Source organism: Falco peregrinus, chromosome 4 (assembly GCF_023634155.1).
Source record: "Falco peregrinus isolate bFalPer1 chromosome 4, bFalPer1.pri, whole genome shotgun sequence".
Taxonomy (NCBI): domain Eukaryota; kingdom Metazoa; phylum Chordata; class Aves; order Falconiformes; family Falconidae; genus Falco; species Falco peregrinus.
The window spans coordinates 52,226,488-52,251,213 of NC_073724.1; the positions used below are offsets into that span (position 1 = coordinate 52,226,488).

Consider the following 24,726-nt stretch of genomic DNA (forward strand, 5'->3'; position numbering starts at 1 on the left):
TCTCCACAATACTTGTGACCAAACAAATTTTGTTCCTTCTGGGGTGGGTAGCAGCCAGAGTTAAGAGCAATGGGAGGATTTGGAGGATGTGTGTTTTGTCATTTAAAGGCAGGTCCGTGTTCACTCTTAAAGCTAGCCACACTGCAGCACTCACGTCCATGCTAAGAACTGACCACAGCCTGAGCTCAGGACTTCTCTTTGAGGGGAAGTATCTGAGCATGAATGAGTACATAAGTATCGGATGGCTTGGGGCTGAGCAGCTCCTCAGTAGCTACGCTGCTGAGCTGCTTCAAATGGGGTGAATGCTCTGAGTCAGAGCAATACCTGGAGGTATGGTACGCAGTCTCAACAAAAAAACATGCAGATATGTGGGGCTAAGTGTGCTCTCAAGCCCACTCATTACCACAGGGTACAGTCTGTGTTAACAAAGATGTTTTACTGAGAAAACGTGCCACATTGTTTGGTATCTTTTTTTTTTCAAAATGGAGCTCTTAAAAAATGGTGGAGGAAAAAAAGGCAGCAGGGACCAATCAATCAATATCAGTGGCTAATTCTGCTTCTATTTTCTATTGAAAGAGACTTTTGTACTCACATTTCCTTAATATGTAAGTAAATTAGACTAGAAAACAACAATCAAAGGCTTCAGCCAGTGACTCGGACAAGAACAATCCATTGAAAGTCACCAGAGCTGCTGACTTGAGTAAAGGCTGCAAATCTGATTGAAAAAAAAAATATATTTCCAATAAAGAAAAGGAAAACTAAGTGTGTGAAAACCACTGAAAATGAACAAAAATGCATGGAATGATATGCACAGTTGATATGAACTGGCCTTGACCTCAGCTGACCCAGATTAAACTCCAATTATTGTGGGATTAATTCTTCTGGCATGAAAAAACACAGCTTGTCAACAGGAACTGAAAACATCCCATAAATCAAGAAACATTAAAGCCTAGTTGAGGATTATGCATGAAGAGTGAGAGGATTATGATAGGAAACAGTTCTTAGCCTGATGAGCAGCAAACTCAGCTTCCTAGATAAAGGAAATTGCATGTAATGCTCCCATACAGCCTAGAAGAAAATACTGCAAGCTTCTGCTAGATGAAAAAGATATGAAAGTCAAATCTGTGGGATGAAGCCTTCCCATGCAAAGCCAACAACTGTTACAGATATATCCTGGTCTCTGTGTGTATGCAGCTGAAATTAACACATTTTCTTGACTAAGTAGATTGAAGTTTGCCATTTTTTTTCACCAATTATCTATTTACTGTCAGTAACAGAATGCAATTTCCCACCATCTCTTTTAAGTTCTTGCTATCAGCAAATCTGTTTTCAGGCTTTTTGCTTGATACTGTAGGTTATACTGTTGGTGAGGAGCTGAACAAGAGGTAAAGTTATTTAAAAAGACAGGAGATAAAGGAATGCATGCAATTTGTTGAAACTTACTGCACGTGAAGGAATGCCGTCTTTCTCCAACTTAATGCAGACTACACAACTCCTCTGTGCCCCAGTGGGGAAGTAACAGGGAGATGGCACATTTGTATTGAAAATTCTGTGATGCGTCCATGCTTGCAGTAAAAGTTCTCCATGTTTATGATTTGCCTTCATTCATTCCAATTCAGGAAAGCCCTTGTGTATGTGCTTAAGCTCTGCTGAAATCAACAGGATTTCATTACAAGCTTAAAGTTAAGAATCTGTTGAGTGCTTTCCTGAACAGGGATCTGTGCTTATTGCACTTGGTTCAATCAACCCATGAGATTTTGGTTTCTGAGTTTTTCAGTACAAGAATAGAAAGGGTATGTTTTGTGCATTAAGATCAGTTCTTTCCAGTATTTCTAATGTATGAAAATGTTTGGAGAGTGGTATAGAACAATTAATCCTGAAGAGACATCATTGTATACTGTATATATGCACACATACATGTCTACGTTCAGAAAAATTTTGCTCAGTATTGAAGAAATATTCACCTTTGTTTGGATCAATGCTGTGGTTGACTATTTCTGTAGCACAGTGTCCAGAATAACTGAATTATCCATGAAAGGAATACTGTCCATGTGAATGGCACACAGTCATTATGACAAGTGAGCGCTATTCCGCACCCAGTGAAGTCCTTGTTGAGTATACTGAACTAAATGCTCCATACTGCTGTGCAAAGTGATAGGTCCCATCAATGCATCCAGGTCATTAAAAAAATCTACAGAAATAAAAAAGATTCAGCATCAGAAGAGTGAAGCTGTATTTGCCACCCTTTAATAGATTTTATTCTCTTACAAATTGAGTCAAGCTGAACATTTCATAGGAATGAACGTTTAGTGCTGGTGAGATTAATTTTAAAGCCCTGTGGTTTATGATCTTACAGGCTGACGCACAACAATTTTCTTTTTAAAGAACAAAACAGTGAGTTCTTTGGCTTTGCTTTTCATTAATTTCCATTGAGTCTTGATAAAGCAAACAGATGCTCGGCAAGATTTATTTTTAGATTAAGGACAACTTAAATCAAAAAGTCTACACATAAGTGTCTAGCTGTACATATGCTAGACATTTAAACTACCATGACAGAGAAACAAAGGCCTGTACAACATGGTCCACCCAGCCTAAGGAAACTAACCACTAGGGATTTAATTCAGTTGCCTACTTAGAGGGATGTAGCGCCCATTTGAGATGCTCTTAGGCAGTTGATACGTATAGTCTGAACTGGCAGATCTAACACAGGATGTACAGGAGGCTTCTGGAGTGGCAGTGTAGGTAAGGATGCCTCAAATGGCATTTGGCAGCTATGGTTAGGCAACTGAATTGTATCCCCGCCTCCCCTTCAGGGTGAACTGAACAGCTGTCTGAACTCTGCTGTTTGTATTGAACAAAGCTCTATCAGCTGCAGTGAGCCCCCACAACTCATACATACGCACCTACACTTAGGTGTCCTCATTTTGATTTGAATCCTGCCCCCGCCTTAAATACAGAAATTAACCTGAAAACCAAGGAATACTTTACCATCAACTCAGATGCCGAGGCGATTGCTTATGGAAACCAGTTCAGCTGAGAGAAGTTTTCTCTGAAGAGAGAGTGAGGCCCCTCATTCCCATCTGTGTCTGCTCAGATGGGGGGAGGGCCAGGGGCTGTTCATTCCTTCTGCAGAAAGGAAGGGTGCTCCTGCTTTTTGACTTGGTCTGGATAAGTGCATCACATCCAGCTCCACGACTTTGGGGAGTAGGAAGCTGCCTTGCTTCCCACAAACCTTTCTCTCCAGAATGACACAGATGGCAGTGAATGCTGCCCACAGCTATGCCTGTGACCTGTCTGTCACCAGTCCTGACCAGCCAAATAAAGAAAAAAATCAAATGCTTCTGAGACAGCTATCAAAATTGCTGGTGTGGGCCATTTTGGAACAGACTAGGAGCAGACTGAAGAAAAAATCACCTCTGCAGTCCTACCTTGCAGTCAGGATTCCTGCCAAAATAGTTATTTTCCTGATCAAAATCATGTGACAGTCTTCTGTAATAGTTCATTGCCTTGACTCACTCACCTCTGTTTTCCTTGGCCAGGTTATCAGCCATCTCCCAGTAGTCATAGCTGTGCAGGATGCTGTTGGTGATACTGACGTGGTTGGCAGCCATCTGATGAATGCGCTGCGGGATGCTGATGATAGGAGATGGAGAAGGGGCCCCTGTGCTCCCCTGGGAACCCACAGAGCTGACTGGAGAAGGGCTAGGGGACATGGGTGATGGAGTTCCTGTGCTCCTGGAAACAGATGTCAATACAGTTACTTAAAAGGTGTTGGAATTAAAAACATGAGACTATCAGAACACACTGTAGGTAAGAAAACACAATTTTCTGTACATACTGCCAATCTGATGTAAGTTTCTGTGTGACTTACTTTCCACTGGCACCCCAAGGAGACGGATTCTGGGCAGCTTTTGATGAATTCTGTGAAGGAAAAAGTATTTAACAATGCATATAATTTATATAAGACTACAAAATGAAGAACATTAAACAGTATAAAAGTAAAGAAATTTAAAGAAAAATTTGCATAGATACAAGTATTCAAGTCTCATGATGTAATAAACCCACTCAGCCTAGTTTGGTGCTGTGATGAAGCAATGCTGCAGCACAGACACAAATCACAGTCTATTAAACACACTGGGATGGGGGCCAATTAGGAAAACATGTTAGCTGAAATGGAAACTTTTCCCAGAAATCCTAGGCGTTCAGAAGAAATTGCTGCCAGAACTCTGTGAGGTTTAGGCTGGAATCTCTTGTGATAGAGAAAACAAGGTTTTCCTCCCACTCTCCTGCCCTCAAAGACAGATGTCATTTCCCTAGGACCTGCAAGGCTCTGCAAGTCTGCTCAGCCTGGCTGACCACAGGGATGCGAATCTGAGTTTCCCTCAGCTGAGATGGGTGTTTCAAGCACCAGGCTCAAGATTCTCTTTCACAATTGCTCCTTTTGGAGCTGTTCGCCTCAATCTGAATATGGCAGCATTCACAGGATCAGAGACTGCCCTTGTAGGCTGGTGATTTTTTCTAGCTGAAGGGTTCCCCAGAAGTCCCTGGAAGGGGACATTAGATCATTTAATGTGACCTCTTGTATACCTGTGGTCATTAAGACTCTCCCTGGTGCACTGTGCTTAGGCTAAGGAATTTCATTGCTTGAGGAAAGACTACCTTGTACAAGCACTATGTTTACAGAGCAGGAGAAATTCAGGTGTCTGCAATGATGGAAACTGAAAGGCTAAAATGATTCTAGTAGTTAATCTGCAAGAACTGGTGGGAATTTACCGGCAGGTTCCTGCCCATTTGACCTGTGGAAAAACTCCTCCCCTATCCCAAGTGCAGTGGCTGATTTAATCCTGGGCCTATGAGAAAGAAGGATGTGAAAACCAGAAGTCTGAGAAACAAAACTTCTCTAGGCCGTCCCATCCACAGCCTCATATTCAGCAATGGCCAGTCTCTGATTCTTTAGAAGAAAGCGACCTCCTCACATTCTCCCCTGAAACCATACAAGCAGGTAATTGTGAGCTGAGAACAACCTTCCCTTCTGGACAACCACAGGAGACCGATGAAGTCCTGCAGCTCAGGATCTGTCTATGGATATTATTGAAATGCAAGGCTGCAGGTGTTGCAAGCTGCAGGAGTTAAAAACATTAACAGCAGTACAAAACCTCTCGGTCTCCCATGGCTTAGGAAGGAAAAAAAGATAAAAAAGGGGCTTCAGAGCTTCATGGATTTAAAGGCCAGGAGTAATCCCCCAGGACACTCAGTCTGTAATTTCCTTTTGCCACCAGTCATGGAACTTTTACCAGAAGCTAAATTACATTAAAAATGTATTTTATTTTACTCTTTTTAAAAAGGATAGCTAGTAATATATAAATCCTAAGACACTATTTATCCTCCTTGTTCTCCTGTGTCCTGTTCTAACGTTTAGCAGGCCTCTCAGTTAGAAAAAACAGATTCTGTTTCAGGGTTTCAAGATTGAATTTTCTTAACTTCAGTACTAGCTTTTGGATTTTGTTGGTCCAATGCCAGAAAAACTGCATGTTGCCTGGTACTATCAGCTCTATTTCCATATACACAATGATCACATCCTCTCTTAACCTGTTCTGCAGTAAACTGGACATATCTCCTGAGACTCTCTTCAAAAATCTTGTTTTCTTAGTTTTGATGTGTTCTCTGAACTGCCTCTTGTGTTCCCACATCCTTCATGTGCACACCAACACTGGCTGTATTTTAGCAGTGATCACATCAGTGTTGTACGTGCCCTGGCATTCTTCCTACCTTTTGGCACTGGGCCTTCTACATCCCAGGTAAGTGGTATGAAAAATAAGCCTTGCAGTGTAACAAAGGGGCCTCTTCCTTCAGTTTCTTTTTTTTTTTCCCCCTTCTTTTTGTTTTTAGCAGGAAGGGCTAAGGTGTGAAAGGAAAAAAATGAAAAGCTCTTACCATCCTAAACAGAACCAGCCTGGGAATCCTCGACATTTGTTCCTCTTACAGAACAGTTTCTTTTTTTCCCTTTTCTTTTCTGATCTGTCTCAACTACTGGCCTTCATTTTTCTAGTGTAATGGAAACTGAGTACATGTTATATACTTACAGAGTTGGAGGCAGGAAAATATTAAAATCAAAGTGGAGTCAGGGATACTTCTGCTATAAATGTAACTAGCCTCTGCCTTACTTCACAACTTTCCATACCTTTTTTCTCAAGTTTTAGGTGTATTGCTCCAGCTTCCTCTCAGTTCTGCACCAGAAAGGTGGGGGTAGGGATTTGAAAGAGCGTAATGTTGTAAGAGACCACCTCTTATCCAACTCTGCTTACCCATTCTCCTGGTTTCTTTATGCTCTCAAATGTGTCTGTCCCTTGAATATCTGTGGCTTATTTTGCAGTATTTTTTTTATAATGGAAATAAAATACTTAAAAGGAGATTTAAATAATCATTTTTTCTTTTCTAAAAGAAATGTGTCTAATTTTCCCTGCAAATGTGTGTGACGAGGTTTAAAATCTTTCTTTGATTGATAATATATGTGGAAGTTCTTAATGCAGTCAGCATTTCACGTCACTTGGTTTTGAAAGCTTTTAGATACCAAATATGAAATGAGTGGAGAATTGGCTTGTTTTCCACAGAAAATTATAGAAAATGGATTTTTTCCCCATTTTTACTTTCAAAGGTGAGAATACTTTCTAATGTGAAACTACGCTATCATTATATCAGCAGGAGCTCTGCAAAAAAACAAGCTCATCTTGACTACAGCAGAGTGTAAGTCCATTTTACGTTTACTGTGAAACAGTTTCTGTCTGCTAGTACGAGACATTTTACATGGTTGAGAGCCTGACCATCCTGTTCTTAATGCAGGTATTCTCTGAACTGGTAAAGAAAAATAAAGTACTGTAATAGGCACATATTTCTTTCCCCTGAAATCAAGTCATTGTTAGAGAAACATAACGTGTTGAATTATATATTGCTAAAATTTTAGAAGCAATTACAATGACTTCAATTTCAGTTTGACAATAACGGATCTGTCAATTTCCTTCACTGTCTTCATGTGTTCAGAATCCGGTCATGAGCATTTGTGCTTGTATTTGATTTTTTTTTTTATTAACAAAATGTCGAAGGATGGATGTTTTTCATTTCAAGGTACCTCCTTCTGCAAAAAAAGCCCCAACAGATGTGTTCAGAGGCAAACAGCTGTTCAGGTCCCCAAAATAGGTTGTCTTAAAGAACTTGTATGCTTTTTTTTTTTTTAATTAGAATGATAAAGGCTAATTTTGTGTTTGTAAATCAAATGCTGGACTGACTGACTCCTAGGTGAGCTCCACCTGTTTTGTTCTTGAGATACTTCCCAAGGAAAGGTTGCCTGTCAAGTAAAATACGTTAAAATACTTTTAATGACTTCCTTGTTCCTGTCTTAGTCATAATAACCAGGGTTTGGACCTAGAAGAGACTGGAGAACAGAAGCAGTAGCAGGTGAAGCAAAGTGGGAAGGGTGAACCAGCAGTGCTGTGTCAGGCACATGGCAGGTGGTTTGGTTGCCATCTGATGCTTTTGTACAACTCCCACTGAAGTCAGTGTAGGCTGTTTGCCAGTTCCTTGGGTAAGAAGGTCCCACTGCACTAGCCTCCCTGTTGATGCTAAGTGGAAGCCCTGCAGCTGACGACTGATCTAGATCAAAGTCTTCAACTCACAGGTAGCCTAGTGGGAAGTGTAATCCTGGAGAGGATTCTTAGAGCAAAATCTGCAAAACCTATTTGCCACAGAGCTAGACAGCACTAGCCAATTGACCAAGAATAACCTGAAAATACCTGTTTGTTAGTACAATAAATTTCTTATCCTTTGTGAGGGGACGTGGTGTGTATTTTGCAAAGAGGAGGCCTAGTGAAGACAACAGAACTGACTAGACACCAGGTGTTGCCATGGGAGTCTGTGGTAAAACCCTACTGTCTACTCAGGGAAAGACCTAAGCCCAGCACAGCTGCTGTTTTAGTAAGATGCTGTATTTCCTATAATGACATACTGATCTAAAAATATGCCATAAAGAATGTACCTTGAAATACTCAATAAGAGCTTTTGAATACTTGACTGCATGGTCTCTCTTGAGTCGGAACATCCTCCAGTACAGAAGGGCCAGGCAGCGGTAACTAGAACAAAAAGCAAAGCAGAAGGTAAAGTGTGTCCCCTGAAAAGAAATCCCAATGAATTATCTTAAATTCTTAAACTAACACAGACTGAAAGGCTGACAGCACATTTCTGACAGTTTTTATTACCATTTTTTTACAGTACTTCACACTTTGCCGTGGATTCATGAGCAAGGCTAGGTATTGCAGCCAGGACGGGTCACACTGACAGCTGCTACCAGTGAGGTACTAAACAAATTATACTCAGAAAGGTTTCCACGTTTGGGTACCCAGGCCTTGACTCTGACTTGAAGCCTGCACACTTGACCAAAGGCCTCTCCCATGAAAAGGTCATTACAGGCCTGGAACACAGCACACACATTTTTTTGTATTTCTTTTTGTAAATGCAAAGGCAGTCTTTTGGGGTGCCTGTAAAATGAACTAGATTTACAATGGGTGTATTTTGTGTACACGCAGTGGTGTCTTCCAGCAGCTGGAGATGGCTGGGAAACCTCAGACTTGCCCAGATTTCACTGGCCAAACTCCTCTGTGGGAAGCCAGAATGGAGATTGTGTTGGAGCCTGGAGGCCAGAGGGAACCAGCAGCTGGCTGAAAACCTCAACGTGCTGTACTGGAACTGTCTGCTCCCATGGTCCTCATTAGTCTGCAGAGTGCCACGCACCTTCAGTGTTATGTAATTAAATAAGAGTAATAGCTATTAACTATAATTATACATCACAATAACTGATGAGCAGCATTCAGGGGACGCAAACTCTTTGCTATTGGCTTTAGGTGTACCGGTCTATTTTCTGAACCAAGAATCACCACCCCAGCAAGCTTTTTGACTGGCAAGTGTGGGATTGCCCCACAATAACACAGTTTTTGAAGCAAAAATCTGTTGTGTTTTGCTTTTCCTTTGGCAGCAGAGGCCTTATTTTCAAAAGCAGTATTTAGTCTCGGAGCCGAACTGAAGCACCAGAAGGTGCTTTGAGTTTGGGAGCGCAGAGCGCTCCCCATCTCCCCGTGCCCAGGAGCTGCCCAGACCTCAGCAGCCCCCTCGAATTAGCAAATTGCTCTTGGAAAAAAAATCCCAGCCAGGGTTTCTCAGCCCGTTTGCCTCGGGTCCTGAAAGCAGACGGTGAATTTCTGCCTTTGGCCGCTGGAGGGCAGTCTCTCCCAAGGAGAAGCGGAGCGGGGCGCGCCGGCTGCCTGGCAGCCTGCCCGGCGGGCGCTGGGAACAGCCGGGGGATGCGGTGGCCTCGCAGCCACCATAACTCTCACTCTGTCACCTTCACAGGTACAGCACATATGCAAATGGTGTCAGCTCATCTGCTCGCTGGCAGACGGTGAGTTAAGATTGCTATTCATCGCCCAGAGAAGGCACCGTCTGCTTTCCCTCTCGCTGACCTTTCTGCTGAAACAGATGCAGCAGCTCCGTGAATTTGGATGTGGTTCCGCACACACCGAAGCGCTCTGACAGTTCTGAGCAACCCTTCGTAATATGGCTTTATTTTTTTTTTTACCGTTCTTTAGTCATTTTCCCACCTAAGCGTTTTTAAAGCAGTTGCCATTAACGCATTCTGTGCTCCTCCCGATGGCACAGCAAACCAGTGACAAAGAAAGGGCATTTAAAAAGAAAATGCATCTCGATATTTTCTTCTTTTTTATACAAATGATTAATTAGGAGTCCTTATTTATGGAGGCTAAAGATGCATTTAATTTGGATTTTTAACAGATGGTTAATAGATGTTAAAAACACACTTGCTGATTGTAAATGTCCACTTACTGAGAATCAGTAACCACATAATAGGTATTTTATGTATTAACTACATAGATATTAAATTAAAATTTGATTTTAATAACATTTTAGTATTTTACTAGCAATCAGCAATCATCCTATAGAATCTAAGGTGCGTGCATATATAGCTAGAAATCTCAATTTAGAAGGTACTCCAAAAGCCTTAATTATCACCATCACCATATCTCCCTTCATATAATGTAAATATAACTTATGATTATTGAGCCTAAAATGTCAGCCACAAAAGAAATTACCGAGCTATTGGTACAAAAGTATATCAGTCATAAAAACAACAAACCATCAGGCATTTAAAAATTAATTACGCTGACATACCATAGCTGACCTGTCACAGCCAATAAGTATGAATTGCTTATTTACAGAGACAGAATGCAGACCTGCTACAGCGATACAAGGGCTGGGCCTTCCCAGAGCACAAAGTATTCTCTTAATTTCAATAGACAACATAATCCTATCTGGCTGCATCCAGCATCTGATTTTCAAGAACTGGCTTGCTGCAGAAAAGAAGCCTTTTGAGGAATTCTTGATCTACTAACCATAATGCTGCCAGCTGTTTGTCTTCTGGTGTGGCGCTGGGGCCTGAGTGGGTTTTTAGTCTCACTGCATACCTTTAGCAAAAGGAAAAAATCCAATGTGAGTTAACTGAGACAGCTTTATATCACTGGTCAGAGAGCTAAGCTGGCCCGTGCCATTTAATCTGCCCCCTTATACATATTTGCTCAAGTTACCAGACATATATGTGCTTTTTCTGGTTGTGTTTCAAAGCTCTTTTGCCATTAGCAGTGCCTCCCGGCACCTTTTTAAACAGCAGTAACTCCCTTGAACATCCTCCAGTCCAGAGGGGAGCCTAGCTGCTGAGGTGATGCTGTCCTACCGAAATAACCTCTGCTGCTGTGGAGACCCGGTTACAGAGTTCACAGAGAAAGGCTTTCACAGCGTTTGAAGGCAGACAGCCTGCCTTGAAGCTGGTGCTGCCCTCACCCTGCCAGCTCTGAGCGTGTCTACCCAGATTTGCTCCTCCAAGCAGAGCACAGCAGAGTGGGAAACATGTGGCTCAGAGCTATTTTTGCTCATATGACATTACATTCAAATGCTATAAATATTAAACATCCACAGAGGTAGCACTGCTGTTTCAAGAGTGTATGTGCTATGCAATCACAAATTAGTTTCTGTAAATCTCAGCTTCCAGCTGAATACCTGAACAATGGATAAGGTTAGGACAACACACAGCACTTCCAGGCTCGTTACCAGAAAATACCTGTTCTCCATAATTAGCTGCTTGTGTTTTTTCTTATCTTTACTTTCAAACTTTAATTCTGGTGTCTGTGCAAAGATTTGGTATGAACATTTTGTTTCAACAGGCATACCTAGCAAACCACTTATTTTTCTGAGCTGCGGTAAGTGAGATCAACAGCAATTCACACTAACACACAACCACAGCTACACACATTATTGAAAGCTATGGATCTGCAAGCAAAATTCATTTCCAAAGTTAGGACCATACGTTTACTACTATGCAAAAAGATGGGGCAGGCAAAGAAAGAGCTTTCTGCCATTTGGAAAAAAGAAGGGAAGAATTGCAGAGACAGAATGTACTATACTCTCTTACTGAAAAAAAAAAATAAATCTGTTTAATAACCTTCCAGTTAGAAAGCTGGCCTCAATCCACGAAATGCATGAGAAGACAGCCTTAAGTGGAATAAAATGCCAATGGAATTGTTAACATGAAAGAAAATCTTCACATCAACACTAAGTCCAAAAGAATGCAATTGTTTTAGAAGCTTTGCTTCGTTATCAGTACGATTAAAAATTAAAATGTTTTACTTTCTATAAACTTAGTCCTGATGAAAATTGTGTGATTGATTGTCCTGAGGAATGATGCCACGGTCACTGACAGTGCAGCTTTCTCTGCTAGTGTGGCTGGGCAGGCTGGCTGTCTTGTGGAGAGGGTCACTGAGCTGCTGGAATGATTTTGACCTTTGTTTTTCTCTATTGTCACTGTCACTAATGTTAACTATTAGCACCAACGGTAACAGAGAAAAGGACTTAAGAGTAAAACTTTCTTCATAGGGACTGCGGGTGGGTCTGAATTCTAGACTGTCCTGTTTGGAGAACTGTGAAGGTGCCCAAATGCAGGGGCAGCATTAGTGTGAGCTGGACTGCTTTTGTGAGCCCATTTGCTACAGTAGGAGGATATACACCAAATGGACCTTGAGTGTCCATTTTTCTATCACTGCTCACATCTTCTTTCGGGTAACCTTAAAACTGCAGTCTTAAACATGTTACAACATTTTGCAAACTACCACTCCATTATGAATGTTTTGGTATTATATATTATTATTTTTCTCTTTTGAGTAGCATGGGACTTATATCATGAAATGAAGTAATTTGTAACTCAAGTAATATGAAAAGCTTTGGGGTTCTTTTTTGCATTCTACATAGTTTCCCGATTTAATTTCCATAGAAATCACAGATAATACATACACATCACATATGACTGACCAGGCACTTGGGAGGACATCACTTCCTGCCTTTTACTCTATCTAGGAAATTATGTGATAATGTAGATAAGCATGTTTGCACAGAGTAACCCCTGAGGTCATCTCCTCCCTTCCTACCTGATGAGTTCAACTGTTTCTGAATACATTGTGTAAGGGGATTTAGATTCCATTGGGCCTTGTTCCATTGCATTTCCACACTCAATAAATGATAGTGCTGCTTCTGCATAATTCAGTGCCTTTCCAAACTTTTCCACCTAGAGGGAAAAAAATAAGGACACAGAGAAATAGTGTAATCATCAAGTTATGGTTACATTTTCCTCAACATAAACTGTAAACTTGCCAGAAGTTGGTATATCTTCATAATCATGATTTTTCCTAAGAAAAAGCTAAAACCCCTCAAACCCTGTGCATCAGTGAAAAATCATAAGGTACAGAAAGTAGAGCGTAAAAAGGCTATGAGATGTTATTTGGTCCACATCTTTGTCCAAAGAACAATCAACTCTGCCTAGGACATTCCTGACAGATGTTTATCAGAGCTTCCTTCCAGTGCTGGAAATCCCACAAACTCTTCAGGCCTTTCGTTCCAGCTTTCATTAAGAAGGGTTTCACACATCTTTGCAAATATAGTTTTCATCGCTTAGCAAAGAAAGGTAATGATTATCTTGACACAAGGGAATGAGAATTAAATACTTTGACTACTCTTATTCAAAGGCTCATGTCTGTTCTTATGTCTTCTTTATCCCTGCTATTTTCAGCACTGCTTGACCATACTCTTCTCTTGGCAGGAATTTGTTTTCTATATCCTCCTCCTATTTCAGGGACTGCTCTGCTCCCTCAGCTTTTTCTGCCATCGTCCTTCCTTGTCCCATTTTTTTTTCTTTTTTCCAGTACTTCTTTGACTCTCTGTGTACTTGTGTACTTATATGGATATATATGCATATATATACTTTCAGTGATGGTGTATATGCAAATGTGCACATAATGTTCATATGTGTACACTTACATACCACTTATCTGCCCTCAGAATTTCATTTTCGATGTGGACAGAGATGAATCATACTAATACCTCTCTGTTCTGACTTCTCTTTCCTTCAATCAGAACTCCTGCGGTACATAAAGCCCGTTAATGGAGTGGATGCATTTGGTTGAAATCTGATGCACACAGTGAAAGGTTAATGGACCTTATTCTTTTCCAAGGGATAAAGATTTTAAATAGTAACTTTGGAATGGCACACTGGCTTCAATCTATTTTAGGTTCTTATATGACTCCCATTGCGATCATATGGGAGAACTTCACAAACTTTTTATTATATTTCTTTCCCTGACGCTCTTGTGCAGGTGGAAGTGCTATTACCCCAGTTTCACAGCTGGGGGACTAAGGAGCAGAGAGACTTAGAGTAATTTTCAGGCTGCTCACTCTAAGTGCCTATGTTAGGTATTGCAGCACCGAAGTAGGAGGTATCCAGGCCAGCAAGGTGATTCAAAGAGCCTTGGAGGCACTTTGGAAATATGGCAATTCCTCCAGGATCCCTACATATTCAAGGAGAGAAAGGAAGTACCTGCAAGGGGAGATTCATGAGGTGTAAGTAAGGTGCTGGTCCACTGTGCAGGGAAGCAGAATGCGAAGAATATTTCAATCACCTAGTACTGATGGGAGGCTATTTAAACTGTGCCTAAGAGACTTTCATGCAGGAAACTTGCGGCACAGCAGAGAATAATGCTTGCACCTCCTGTTTCTTGGGAGTCTACCATAAAAACATTTCAGGCTAAGAATTTCCTTTGCATATTAAGTGATCTTTTCCATTCTGTTTAAAGCAACACACTAAAATGCACCATTTATACTGCTCTGCAATATTTTCTGATTTAAGACTCACTTTAGAGTAATATGGAACTGAATAAACCATGGAAATTTGCGCTAATAAACTCAGGTAGAGTGTAAAACTCGGTGTTAGTGTCCTAAATTAAGGGCCTGCTTCTGCTTCCTTGGCCTTTTTACATTCTGCACAGCTGAGAGAAAGAGGTGAAGAAACAGAGGCTCTGAGCTACCTTTCTTATTTCCTGCTGCTCTGACAACGAAGTGTGTCGGACAGAGCAAGGCAGGACTGCAGCTACTCCCACCTGCAGGATAGCCATATTGATGCAGGGTCCCATTCCATTTATCGCGTCTGCCATCCCAGAGGCCTAATGTTTTTAAGGCTGTGCTAGCTTATTCATAGAGCTGAACAAACGTAGCCTTGGAGAAAGCTGAGAGATGGCTAAGCGGAGCTCTTCTGGAGCACTGCATAATTTGTTGCACCCATTTGTTTGGGATGACAAGCGTCTCTTTAATTCTCCATACAATGTTGGATTCCCCTTTTTCTTGCTGGCCACATTTTTAGACAGGTCAAAGCCACGGACAAGAATCTGTTTGTTGCGACAGTCCTTTGTGTGCAAGGTGTTCCTCTAGGATTTTGCAGAATCTTTATGCGTTTCTGGTTGTGTTAGGAAATGTCTGCCGTGCAACCAGCATTCTTTTGGCACTGAAGAGCCAAAGCTCTTTAAAAACAGTACAGATACTTCAGCCACCAGACCAAATTTGGTGACACAATTATAGGACCTAGCCAGCTAGTTAAACTGAGAAGATAGGAATGTGGATCCCTTAAACAGCCTCCATTACTATAGTTACTAATTAAAGCAAAGGAATAAATGGAAAGTTTTATTTATCCAGGCCTTTATCTCAGTAAGTCATTATTTGTTAAGTCATAGTTTATTGGGCTATGAACATTTGATTATATAAACATTTCTTAATTTAACAAGCCTAGCCATCCTTATAATAGATTTTATAATTACCCCAGCAATACTGCACTGATGAAGAAACTGCATTACAAAAATAATTTGGAGCAACATAACTGGAAAGAAAATGTTCTCACCATTGCATCTGCTTTATGCTTCTTCCGTTTAGCTTCCTGCATAAAGTAATCTGCATTGCGTGGCCTACCAGGGGAAAATAAGAAGACATTTTATTATTTTCTGAAGTGCAGAATATTTTTAAGTTATTTTCCCCTTATTTTAAACCTGATTTGCAAACATTTTTTTATGAAGAAAATACACTTATCACGTAACCATGAATCTTCTATTTCCAAATTGCTGCCTGTGGAGACAGTAGCATTTATAGCTGTTCTCATTCTTTAGAAGTCAGTGATTCAAAGCAAAAAAAGCTAATAAAATGTGTTTTTATGGATTATATAAACTGCTTCCCAAATTAGTGCAGTTTTGATCTGCAATACAGATACAAGTGTTAAGCAGAACAAGTTATTCCATCTTGTCCTCTCCCTAGTGCTTGCTTTCTTCTTTTTCTGCTCCTCTCTGTATGTTGTCATTTGCCTTGGCTTCTCCCTCCTCTAAAACCAAGTGTGTGTTTAATCTCTCCACTTTGAAAACACACATTGAACCTGCCTGCCTCCACAACTACCATCTCACCCCCCTTCTCCCTCTTATCTGTAAGCACGCTGAGAGTGCTGTTTACTTTTGCTGCCTGGAGTTCATCTGTGGCTCGGTGCTGGGCTGCCTGCTGCAATTCCACTGGTGTTGCTCGTGCCAATTTCTCCACTGATTTGTCCTCAAACAGATTTCAGAGACACTATCCCTTCCTTAACCTACCTGACCTACTGACTGCAGGGCATAAATTCAACTGCTGTCTCTGCGCTGAAATTATGTCTGTTTCTGATCCAGACTTATCCACTTCCATACAAACTGATGTCTCCTTGGTAATGTCTGGTCACCACCTCTGTGAACTCCTCATGGCTGAAGCAAATTTCCTCATCTCTTCCCACAGCCTCTCGCTTTTGCACCTTTCCACGTCACTGTGGAGGACAGCCATTTGCCATGTCATTTCAGGCCACAACCTTGCATCTTCAATTGTTGCCTCTCATAAAAGTCTTCACATTTCCTGACCCTGCAGATTATTCCAGTCTCATATATGTGCGAGATGGCCGCCTTCTTTCTTAACTCAGCAAAACCATGTCCTGGTTCTTCTCAGCTTATACTGTGGTTACCGCCATATCCTCATCTCAGAAAAGGAAGTTTTGCCTTGCAAAATAGTTTTCTTAGTGTTGGATGGAGTGTCATCCCTTTGCCCTTATCTAATGAAAATGAGATATTCCTGAGTAGTCAGAGTAAGATTTCTGATGCTTTCATCATGCATGCTTTTAAGCACTTGGTGTTGTAAATGACATGGTATTATCACCACTCAGCATCTGTTGTAGGTTAAACCTGGTAGGCAGCTCAGCCCCACACAGCTGCTCACTCTCTTCCCTCCAGTGGGAGAGAAGGGGAGGGAATCAGAGTCAAAGCGAGAAAACTTGAGATAGACTTATAGGTAAAGCAAAGCAGAATAAGGAATTCAGTCACTGTTTCCCATCGGCAGGCAGGTGTTCGGCCATCTCCCATAAAGGAGGGCTTCATCATGCTTAATGGTGACTTGGGCAGACAAATGCCATCACTCTGAATGTTCCCTTTCCTCCTTCTTCCCCCACCTTTTATTGCTGAACACGTCATATGCCATGGGATATCCTTTTGGTCAGTTGGGGTCAGCTCTGTGTCCCCTCCCAACTTCTTGTGCCCCCCAGCCTGCTCGCTGGTGGGGTGAGAAACAGAAAAGGCACTGAGGCTGTGAGAGCACTCCTCAGCAATAGCTAAAACATTTTGTTATCAACACTGTTTTGGTCACTGATCCAAAACACAGCACCATAAGAGATGTTATGAAGAAAATTAACTTTATCCCAGCCCAAACCAGTACATGTTCCTAAGTAATTGTTGATTGGTTTGGTTTTTTTTTTTAAATTGGGATTTCTCAGCACATGTGTTTAAAAAAATGTTTTGCGTCAGTCAGAGAAGATACAGATCTAAAACCTGAAATCAGTGGGATGGATGAGCAAAAACATTTTGCTGATACCAGCAAGAAAATGCTCAGATCCATAACTGAGATCAGTGGGAGCAATGGGGAGCCTCTTGACAGAAGAGGAGAGCCATACGTACTTCCTCGATACCATAAGGCTATTTGGCAGTGCGCTTACTTACTCTGTTTCCTTCTACTTACATGCACACAGTTTCAAGTTACTCTGTTTCCTTCTACTTACATGCACACAGTTTCAAGGACATTTAATTACATCAGGTTTACGTAATTATTAATTATTACATAAGGTTAGTCAACCTTATTTTGAAGAGGAGGAAGGCTAAATATCACTAGATGGAAGTATTCAAAATCTTGATAATTTTGAATGAGCTCTGCCCCAAAAATCTTGTTGATATGAAGAAAAAGAAAGCAAAGTTCCTTTGCTCCTATTTTCTTTAAAATACTGTTCTTCATCAGAGTGGAATCTCTCCCCAGCTCACTCTATCCAGTAGATCAGCAAAGGGACTGCAGACAGGTTTGTGTCCCAGTATCTCATAATCTACTGCAGCTGCAAATTCTTCCTGTGTCCAGCAAGATGCTAACATTATCTTAGTAGTATGAACCATCTGGATTTGGTCTTGGTCAATTATGATATATTATATTATATTATATATTATGATATATTAGACATTGAAACAGTGTTAGCTTTATATAGAAAAATAAGTATGTTTTCAGAACCACTGAAAGAATTCCTAAAATATGTTAGGTCCCATCTTTCTTCATCTTGTGCAATGACCTAGGTAAGAGGGTTTACTAGGAAGTGCCAAAAAGCAAAGCAAAGCAGAGCAAATCAACAAAACAGTGGTCTCATGGCTCCTCTCTCTGAAATGATAGAAGTGATGAACCTTTACATGATCCTTTCAAACTCAGGTCATTACAATATGTCCTTTGCAACATTCCCTCCCATATATCAGCCAGAACTATATGTCTAATTTGCTTGTCTGAAGCATGGTAAGAGACTGTAAAAATGAAGTGAGATAACACATGTAATTATGGTCTTCTTATAAATAATTTAATTGTAAAATGGTTTTCAACTCGTAGCAGGATTTATTCTCCCTAGTTATGATTAGCAATAAGGGAATTAGGAAGAGGCATCCGCATTACTGAACTGAGAAGCCTGTTTTAAGGGCCCCTCTATGGGTTGGTTAACCGTAATGCAACATGCAAAAAATGAAGTCATTGGATTGTCCAATTGTTTTTTGGGAAGCCTAATATAAAAAAGAAACCATTAAAAGGCCACTTTAAAGCAAAGCATATATATTCTCAATGTGAATTTTTAGGTATTCCCATAGGAAAAATATAAGATTGATTTACAAATCATGGCATGCCTAACAGAAATTAAGATTAATTGGAAAAAAATGGATAGGGTATGTTTTCTTCTGGTTTCTTAAACAGACCTTGTTCAATAGTGTTAATAAACACACCAAGTCAAATTCTGATCTCTTTATGCCATCAATGAAATATTATCTCCAATTTATCACTACATGTTAATAAACTTCCTATTCAGATTACTAATGGGCACGTTGGGTGAAAATGGAAAGCTGAAATGTCCTATAGATTTAATGTATATTTACATACTTTGCATATATTTCTTATATCATTTTAGTAACAAAATTAGGATATGCTTGAATTTAATTATTTTCTGATTTCAATGAGAAAGGCTTCAGATTCAATTTTGTTTAGGTTCTCTCTGCACATGAACATAATTCATCTTTTTAAATCCAGTATACTAGTTTAAATTATTATGTCATGAAGCGAAGAAACAGTAAAAAAACCCTCTTCTATAGGCTTCTTGAAGATAACAGGTTACCTCAGCTCATGGACATATGAAGACACATGAGAAAGCTCATGCATAAATTATTAGTCAGGATAGCTCTTTTGCATACTGCACATTTTGTATCTATGAGGTTCACACAAGATTGTTAATCAAATTCTGATTTTATAGATGCTTAAATTACAGTTCTGAGAACCTATATCTGTTACAAACACAAGGGTCCACCCAATTTTCCTCTACAGCTTGGCCTGTTTTGTTACATTGTTGATAATATCAGACTGGAGAATTTGCAGGTGATCTCATTGGATGCAAATTTCAGATACTATATTGATGAGAGGCATCCTGAGAAGAAGGAAATCTGTTTTCCCACTGATGGCATTCAGAAAGATTTGTGGCTAAACCCTTTTCAGGTCTTTGATCTAAGGTTTGCAATCCCTTTGCAGGTCGCAGCCTCACTACAGCCTAAGAAAGAATAGAGAAAAATTCTATTTTCTATAGGTTCTATAGGTTACAATCTATAGGATTAAAATGGTACCAGACTACTGGTCGAACTGGAGTAGATGTGAGTAGCAGAAGAGTCACTGGAGTCTCTTTGTTAGGCTTACTGGTCATGAATGTAAACCAATGTCCCATGGAATATTATTCAGTGACCTCTGTTTTTTGGACAATTGAGTCAGATTCTCCTCAAGTTATTTACAACTGTATCTATCTATTGGTGTCAGTATTGTCACTCCAGATTTACAAACAGAATTTGGGCCTCTTTAAAAAAAATAAAATTAAAAAGAAGTCTGATTTCAAATTAACAGGTACAAACAAGTGTTTTATCTCTATTAATAATTTTGACTGCACAAGGAAGTCTTTTGTTTCTGAATATCTGATTGTTGGTACTTTTAGAAATATAGTCCTCTTCGACAAAGCCAAAAAGGAGCTCTAATACACTGCTCTAATGCATGTCATATATCTCTCTGAAAGGCAAGAGAAAGAGTGTAAAGCATCAGTGCCAACTAAGTCAGGCCGCTGGTGAATTCTCCCTGGGATCAAGTGTCATTATGTGAAACTGGCTGCTCTCGAGAATTTACCCTACTATGTAGATTGGGGAAAGCAATCAAGTACTGCTGGAACCATTTCAACGCATTCTCAGTCAACGCTAGCCAGTCACCTAGGCACTGCAACAGAATCCAGCCTTTTACAGAATAACCCCCCTATGGCTAGATCTGATAGTACAAACAAGGCCAGGCTTCCTTTTCAGCAGTGGCATTCAAACCATTTATGACTTTGACAAGGGCAGCCTCAGTAGCATGGCTGTGGTTGAATCCAGGATGAAATTTATCAAACAATCCGCTACTGTCCAGAATTTCTCTCAGTCGCCTTGCCATCACTTTCTCTGGGAGCTTGTCGAAAACCAGCAGGAAAGACAGCATTTCCATTGCTTGTTATGTAGCATGGGATCCCAGCGTGAGGTGAGATGGCTGTGGGCTTTGTAATCACTCCCCTTCCAGAAGCAGCCTTTCAGAATTTCCGGGCTGTTGAGCTCCTAAGAGTGGTATTACCATTACCCAGGTGAAATGCTTGTGTGTGTATATGTTTCTGTCATCCTGTTTAGCTCTATGTCATTACAGTGCATCTCTGCCACCTTTGTTTTTTGCTGCCTTCTCTGAATTTAATTTACTCCAGTTTAGCAGATAATTACAAAAATGTAAACTCATGCAGTAAAAAAAAGGGAAGAGAATCAAACAAAGTGGATCAATAAAAGCCTTACTTTGTACAGTAATTTATCAGCATCTACTGCAACATAATCTCCTTGGAACTCAGAGCAGCCGCTGGTATTTACAGACTACGGTGTAGCTTAGACTCCAATATACAATTTTAATTATAACTGCATTCAAAACCACATTTTTCATCTAATTTTTATATTTTATATGAACTAAATACTAAACTATAGCATTTTCTGCTTCATTTACATAATCTACCGCTTGTACATTATTTCTTACTGTGGTATGGTGCTTTATGAGGATACATTAAAAAAAACTAATAAAAGTTCAATTAAACATCATAAATGTAGCCAAGTGCATATTTTAATACCCTTCAGAGATAATGCTGTTGAAGTGCTATAAAAAAGCAAACTAGTGCTTCCTCAGTGTACAACAATTGCATGTAATAAAAGCAGCTTAAATCATAATTCTAAATATAGGACCAGTTTCACAACTTTAGTAATCTAGACCCTAAAAAAGTGGGTGTTCTGGAAAGGAGTAGAACAGCAAAATATGACTTTTTAAAATTTGATCAGAGCTAGGAGCAAATCAGAAGAAACTGGTATAGCCAGGGTTAGCCCACGTCCAGTTTTGAAGCTGTGCTAGTAGGCCCTGAACTTTCAGTCCAGGAAGAGAAGAAGATCTTGTAAGAGCAAGAAAGCCATGTAAAGTGAAAGGTAGGTGTGTACAGCCCAGCTTGTTTGCCGTTTCATACTGGGACATGTGTCAGGAGCACGTCTGACATGTTGGGTGATAGATAAGGGTGGTCATCTTGGGGATAAAGGATAGAGCTGAGCAGGTATTACTGTACAAAATAGTGTTCTTCCCTGATGTATCATGGCCCCCTGCCCTTTCCGCAACTTAAAATAAATGCTGTTTTTATGGGAGCTGGCACTGCTGTGTCTGGGGCATGGCACACGTGGTGGCACACAGGGTGGGGGAGAGCCCATGGCACTGTACAAGGTGAGTAGCCAGTTACAGGAGTCTCATGCTCACTGTGGCAGACCCAGCAGGTCTGGGAAGTTCAGCAGGGGAGCACACAAGTGAAGAGAGCAGAGAGAGTATTTGTGACCCATTTACATAGAGCTGTAGGCATTTCAGAAAGACATGAACAAAAGATCTGATTGGAGTCAGGCCAAACGTAAGAAAAATTTTCTCAGTCACACAACTACACAACTACTATCTTATTGGGCTTAGTATAACAAGGTCAAAAGCTTAGATTAGATGAATAGATGAATAGTACAGATACCTAGAGAGGGAGTTAATGATGCAAAAAATAGCAGACAGAATTAAAGCCTGGCATCTAATTTAAGTGAAATGAAGAAGAATAAAATAAGTGGGGGTTCCTATTTTGGCAAAAATGCAAAATCCCCCACACTAACCATGTCAATGTAATGGAATACAAGAGACCATGAGGAGTCAAAATCTACTACAAATTCCTGGGCATGACCCAGATGTATGACTTAAACATATCCATTTGAAATCAGAATCTAGACTAAAACATACAAGGGCAAAGTGTACAAGTGAAGAGAGAGGAATAAAAGCAGTATTAACAATACTGACTTGAGTTTCTGTATTAAGAGCAGAGGGAGAAAATATTACATCCTTGCAGATAAACTACAATTGTTTCTCTTTCAATGTATGTTAAATAGATATTCTGAAATCAAATAATTCATGTCAAAGGTGGGGTGAAAGCCGTTACAGTCAGACCTAGGGAGAGAGGGCAGGGCCACAGCACTCCAGTTCTATATTGCTTTAAAATACAATGGAATCACACCTTGAATTCTCAAAAGGCAGCTGAAAAACAAAGGCAGAAAGATGTTTCTGGGAGGAGGGACTACCTGGCACCCAGCTTTGATGGACGTGAGTAAAGACTGGGAGAGACTGGTGGGAGAGACTGTACTCTGCTGTCTGAGAGATTCAGCTCTGCTGCCAGGACCTGGAGGAGAGTTTGCTGAGCCTGATTAGAAGAGCCTTGTCCCGGTCACTGTTATGATCCATTGTGGACTAAAGGTATTTTCTAGTTAAGCTGCAGAGTAAGAAAAAGGCACGTGAAAATCAATTGATGCAAACAAATCCTCTTTCCTGAGTGGCAAAATTATCAGAGGCTATTTCAGATCTGAGTCTGCTAATAAAACCATTCCTTGGCTATGTCTGCAAGTGAAGTAATCAGGGTAAGCATACCAGCTCTGTCGTTTGATCATCCATGCTGTTTAATTGCTAATATTCTCCTTGGCATAGTTTTGAGCTCAGTCCTAGACAATGCCTGGGCACAGCTGGGAGACAGCACAGGTCAGGGACTGTTCTCAGGAGGTAGTGTGTGTTCTTTGTTTTAGGGAGTGAAGCCAGTTTATTCATACAAACCTATAATAAGCAGTGGTGGACCACTTGCCTATAGGAACAGAGGAGGGGCATGGATGTAGCTTGTAAATTCAATAAAGGTCCACAATTATGGCTTTTCTTTGATGGCAGGGAACAGTGGCCATAAATTCTTTACCCTGTGAGAGCCTCCTGCTAAAGCTGATTAGGCATCCATTTCCCACCAGATGAACTTCTCAGAAAGTGTCCCCAAAAAGAAAGGGGGTGGGTTGTCTTGCAGAGAGCAGGCAGCTTCATTATCTAATCATGGGAGGTAGTGTCTTCTGCCTAATACCTCCAATGTTATTTTCTAATGGGCAGCGCACACATGAAAGAATTCAGTTCCACAAGTAAGAAGGGAAGGAGAGGAAGAATGGGATGGGCATATAAAGTCTTGAAATCCCCCAAAGCCAAGAAGCTGGGAGCAGTTCAAAGTAAGCATATGAATTTCTGAGGAGCTTAGCGTAGTAGATGTTAGTCTATCTGACCAGTTATTTTTTTAGACTGCTGATGCGAAGAAAGAGGAGCCAAGCTCTGTTCCTTAACTGTGCTCCTGAGGATGTGCTCAGCACTACACAAGTCTGTCTACATACTTCAGAAGACCGGAGTCCTTGAGGCATTTTGAGCAATGCAAAGTGAGATGACTTCCAGATGTATAGGAGTCACAACCCAAGAGCACCTTTTCCTTTCCTTTCTGAGGCAGAAGAACAAGGAAGAGGAGACTGAAAAGGACAGACTTGGGGTTCAAGCCAAAATAAAGAGATGCGACAAGAAGTTATCTTTTGAGCTCTTTATAAGTGCTATGCTTAACACCTTTACAGGTTGAATATTTTTTGGGTATATGGTTTACTGGTTGACAAACACAGGAATGCTGTCTCACAGCAGGATATGTGCCTTGGACAATGTAAAGCTGGTGTGTGTGTGTAGCACCTAAATCCATAAAGGTGGAACAAACATTCAACAAAATATGAATTAAAAAGAAAAAAGCTGAAGAAGCTGAAGAAGCTGTATTATCTTGCTCCTATAAGTCCAGAAAAAAAGGAAAATAAATATAAGTGAAGAAACATGACCCCCCAATTTGAAAGGGTAATCCACAATGCAAGTGAGAAAATAATCCTGGGGACCATGTTCTGATTTAGCCATAAGGGAAAATGAGAAGCTGGGTATGCTCTGCTCTTTTTTATGCCACACATGCAGCATTTTGAGGAGGCTGTGGGACTGTGCCCTCAGGCACCCACAGCATGCCTGTGCTTATCACTTCAAGGACAACAGACTTTGTTCCTAAATGCATTTATTGGGAATTCTATCATTCAGTGAAATTACAGCAGGACTGAATTTGGCTTGAAGCATTATTATGTTGCCTTGAAAATGTTCTCTTCATGGAGTCAGAAATGGCCAAAAATGCAGGACATCTTATTAAGAATTAACACTGGCAACAGCATTGATGTCGCTTAATACATGTGGCACGCTGGGTACCTTGAAGCGTATTTAGAG

General features: G+C 40.6%; 1 protein-coding gene across 1 annotated transcript in view; it reads right to left on the reverse strand.

The window, feature by feature from the left end:
- Positions 1-2,069: 2,069 nt before the first annotated feature.
- The window catches only part of LOC101913911 (ALF transcription elongation factor 3), a 43,954-nt gene continuing 21,297 nt past the window's right edge, over positions 2,070-24,726 (reverse strand). The window contains exons 6-12 of the mRNA XM_027785055.2: positions 15,326-15,389; positions 12,534-12,670; positions 10,452-10,523; positions 8,030-8,123; positions 3,872-3,921; positions 3,521-3,735; positions 2,070-2,191 (exon numbers count right to left, since the gene is read on the reverse strand). Coding sequence (XP_027640856.2) covers positions 2,070-2,191; positions 3,521-3,735; positions 3,872-3,921; positions 8,030-8,123; positions 10,452-10,523; positions 12,534-12,670; positions 15,326-15,389 — 754 coding nt within the window. The remainder of the gene's footprint in view (positions 2,192-3,520; positions 3,736-3,871; positions 3,922-8,029; positions 8,124-10,451; positions 10,524-12,533; positions 12,671-15,325; positions 15,390-24,726) is intronic.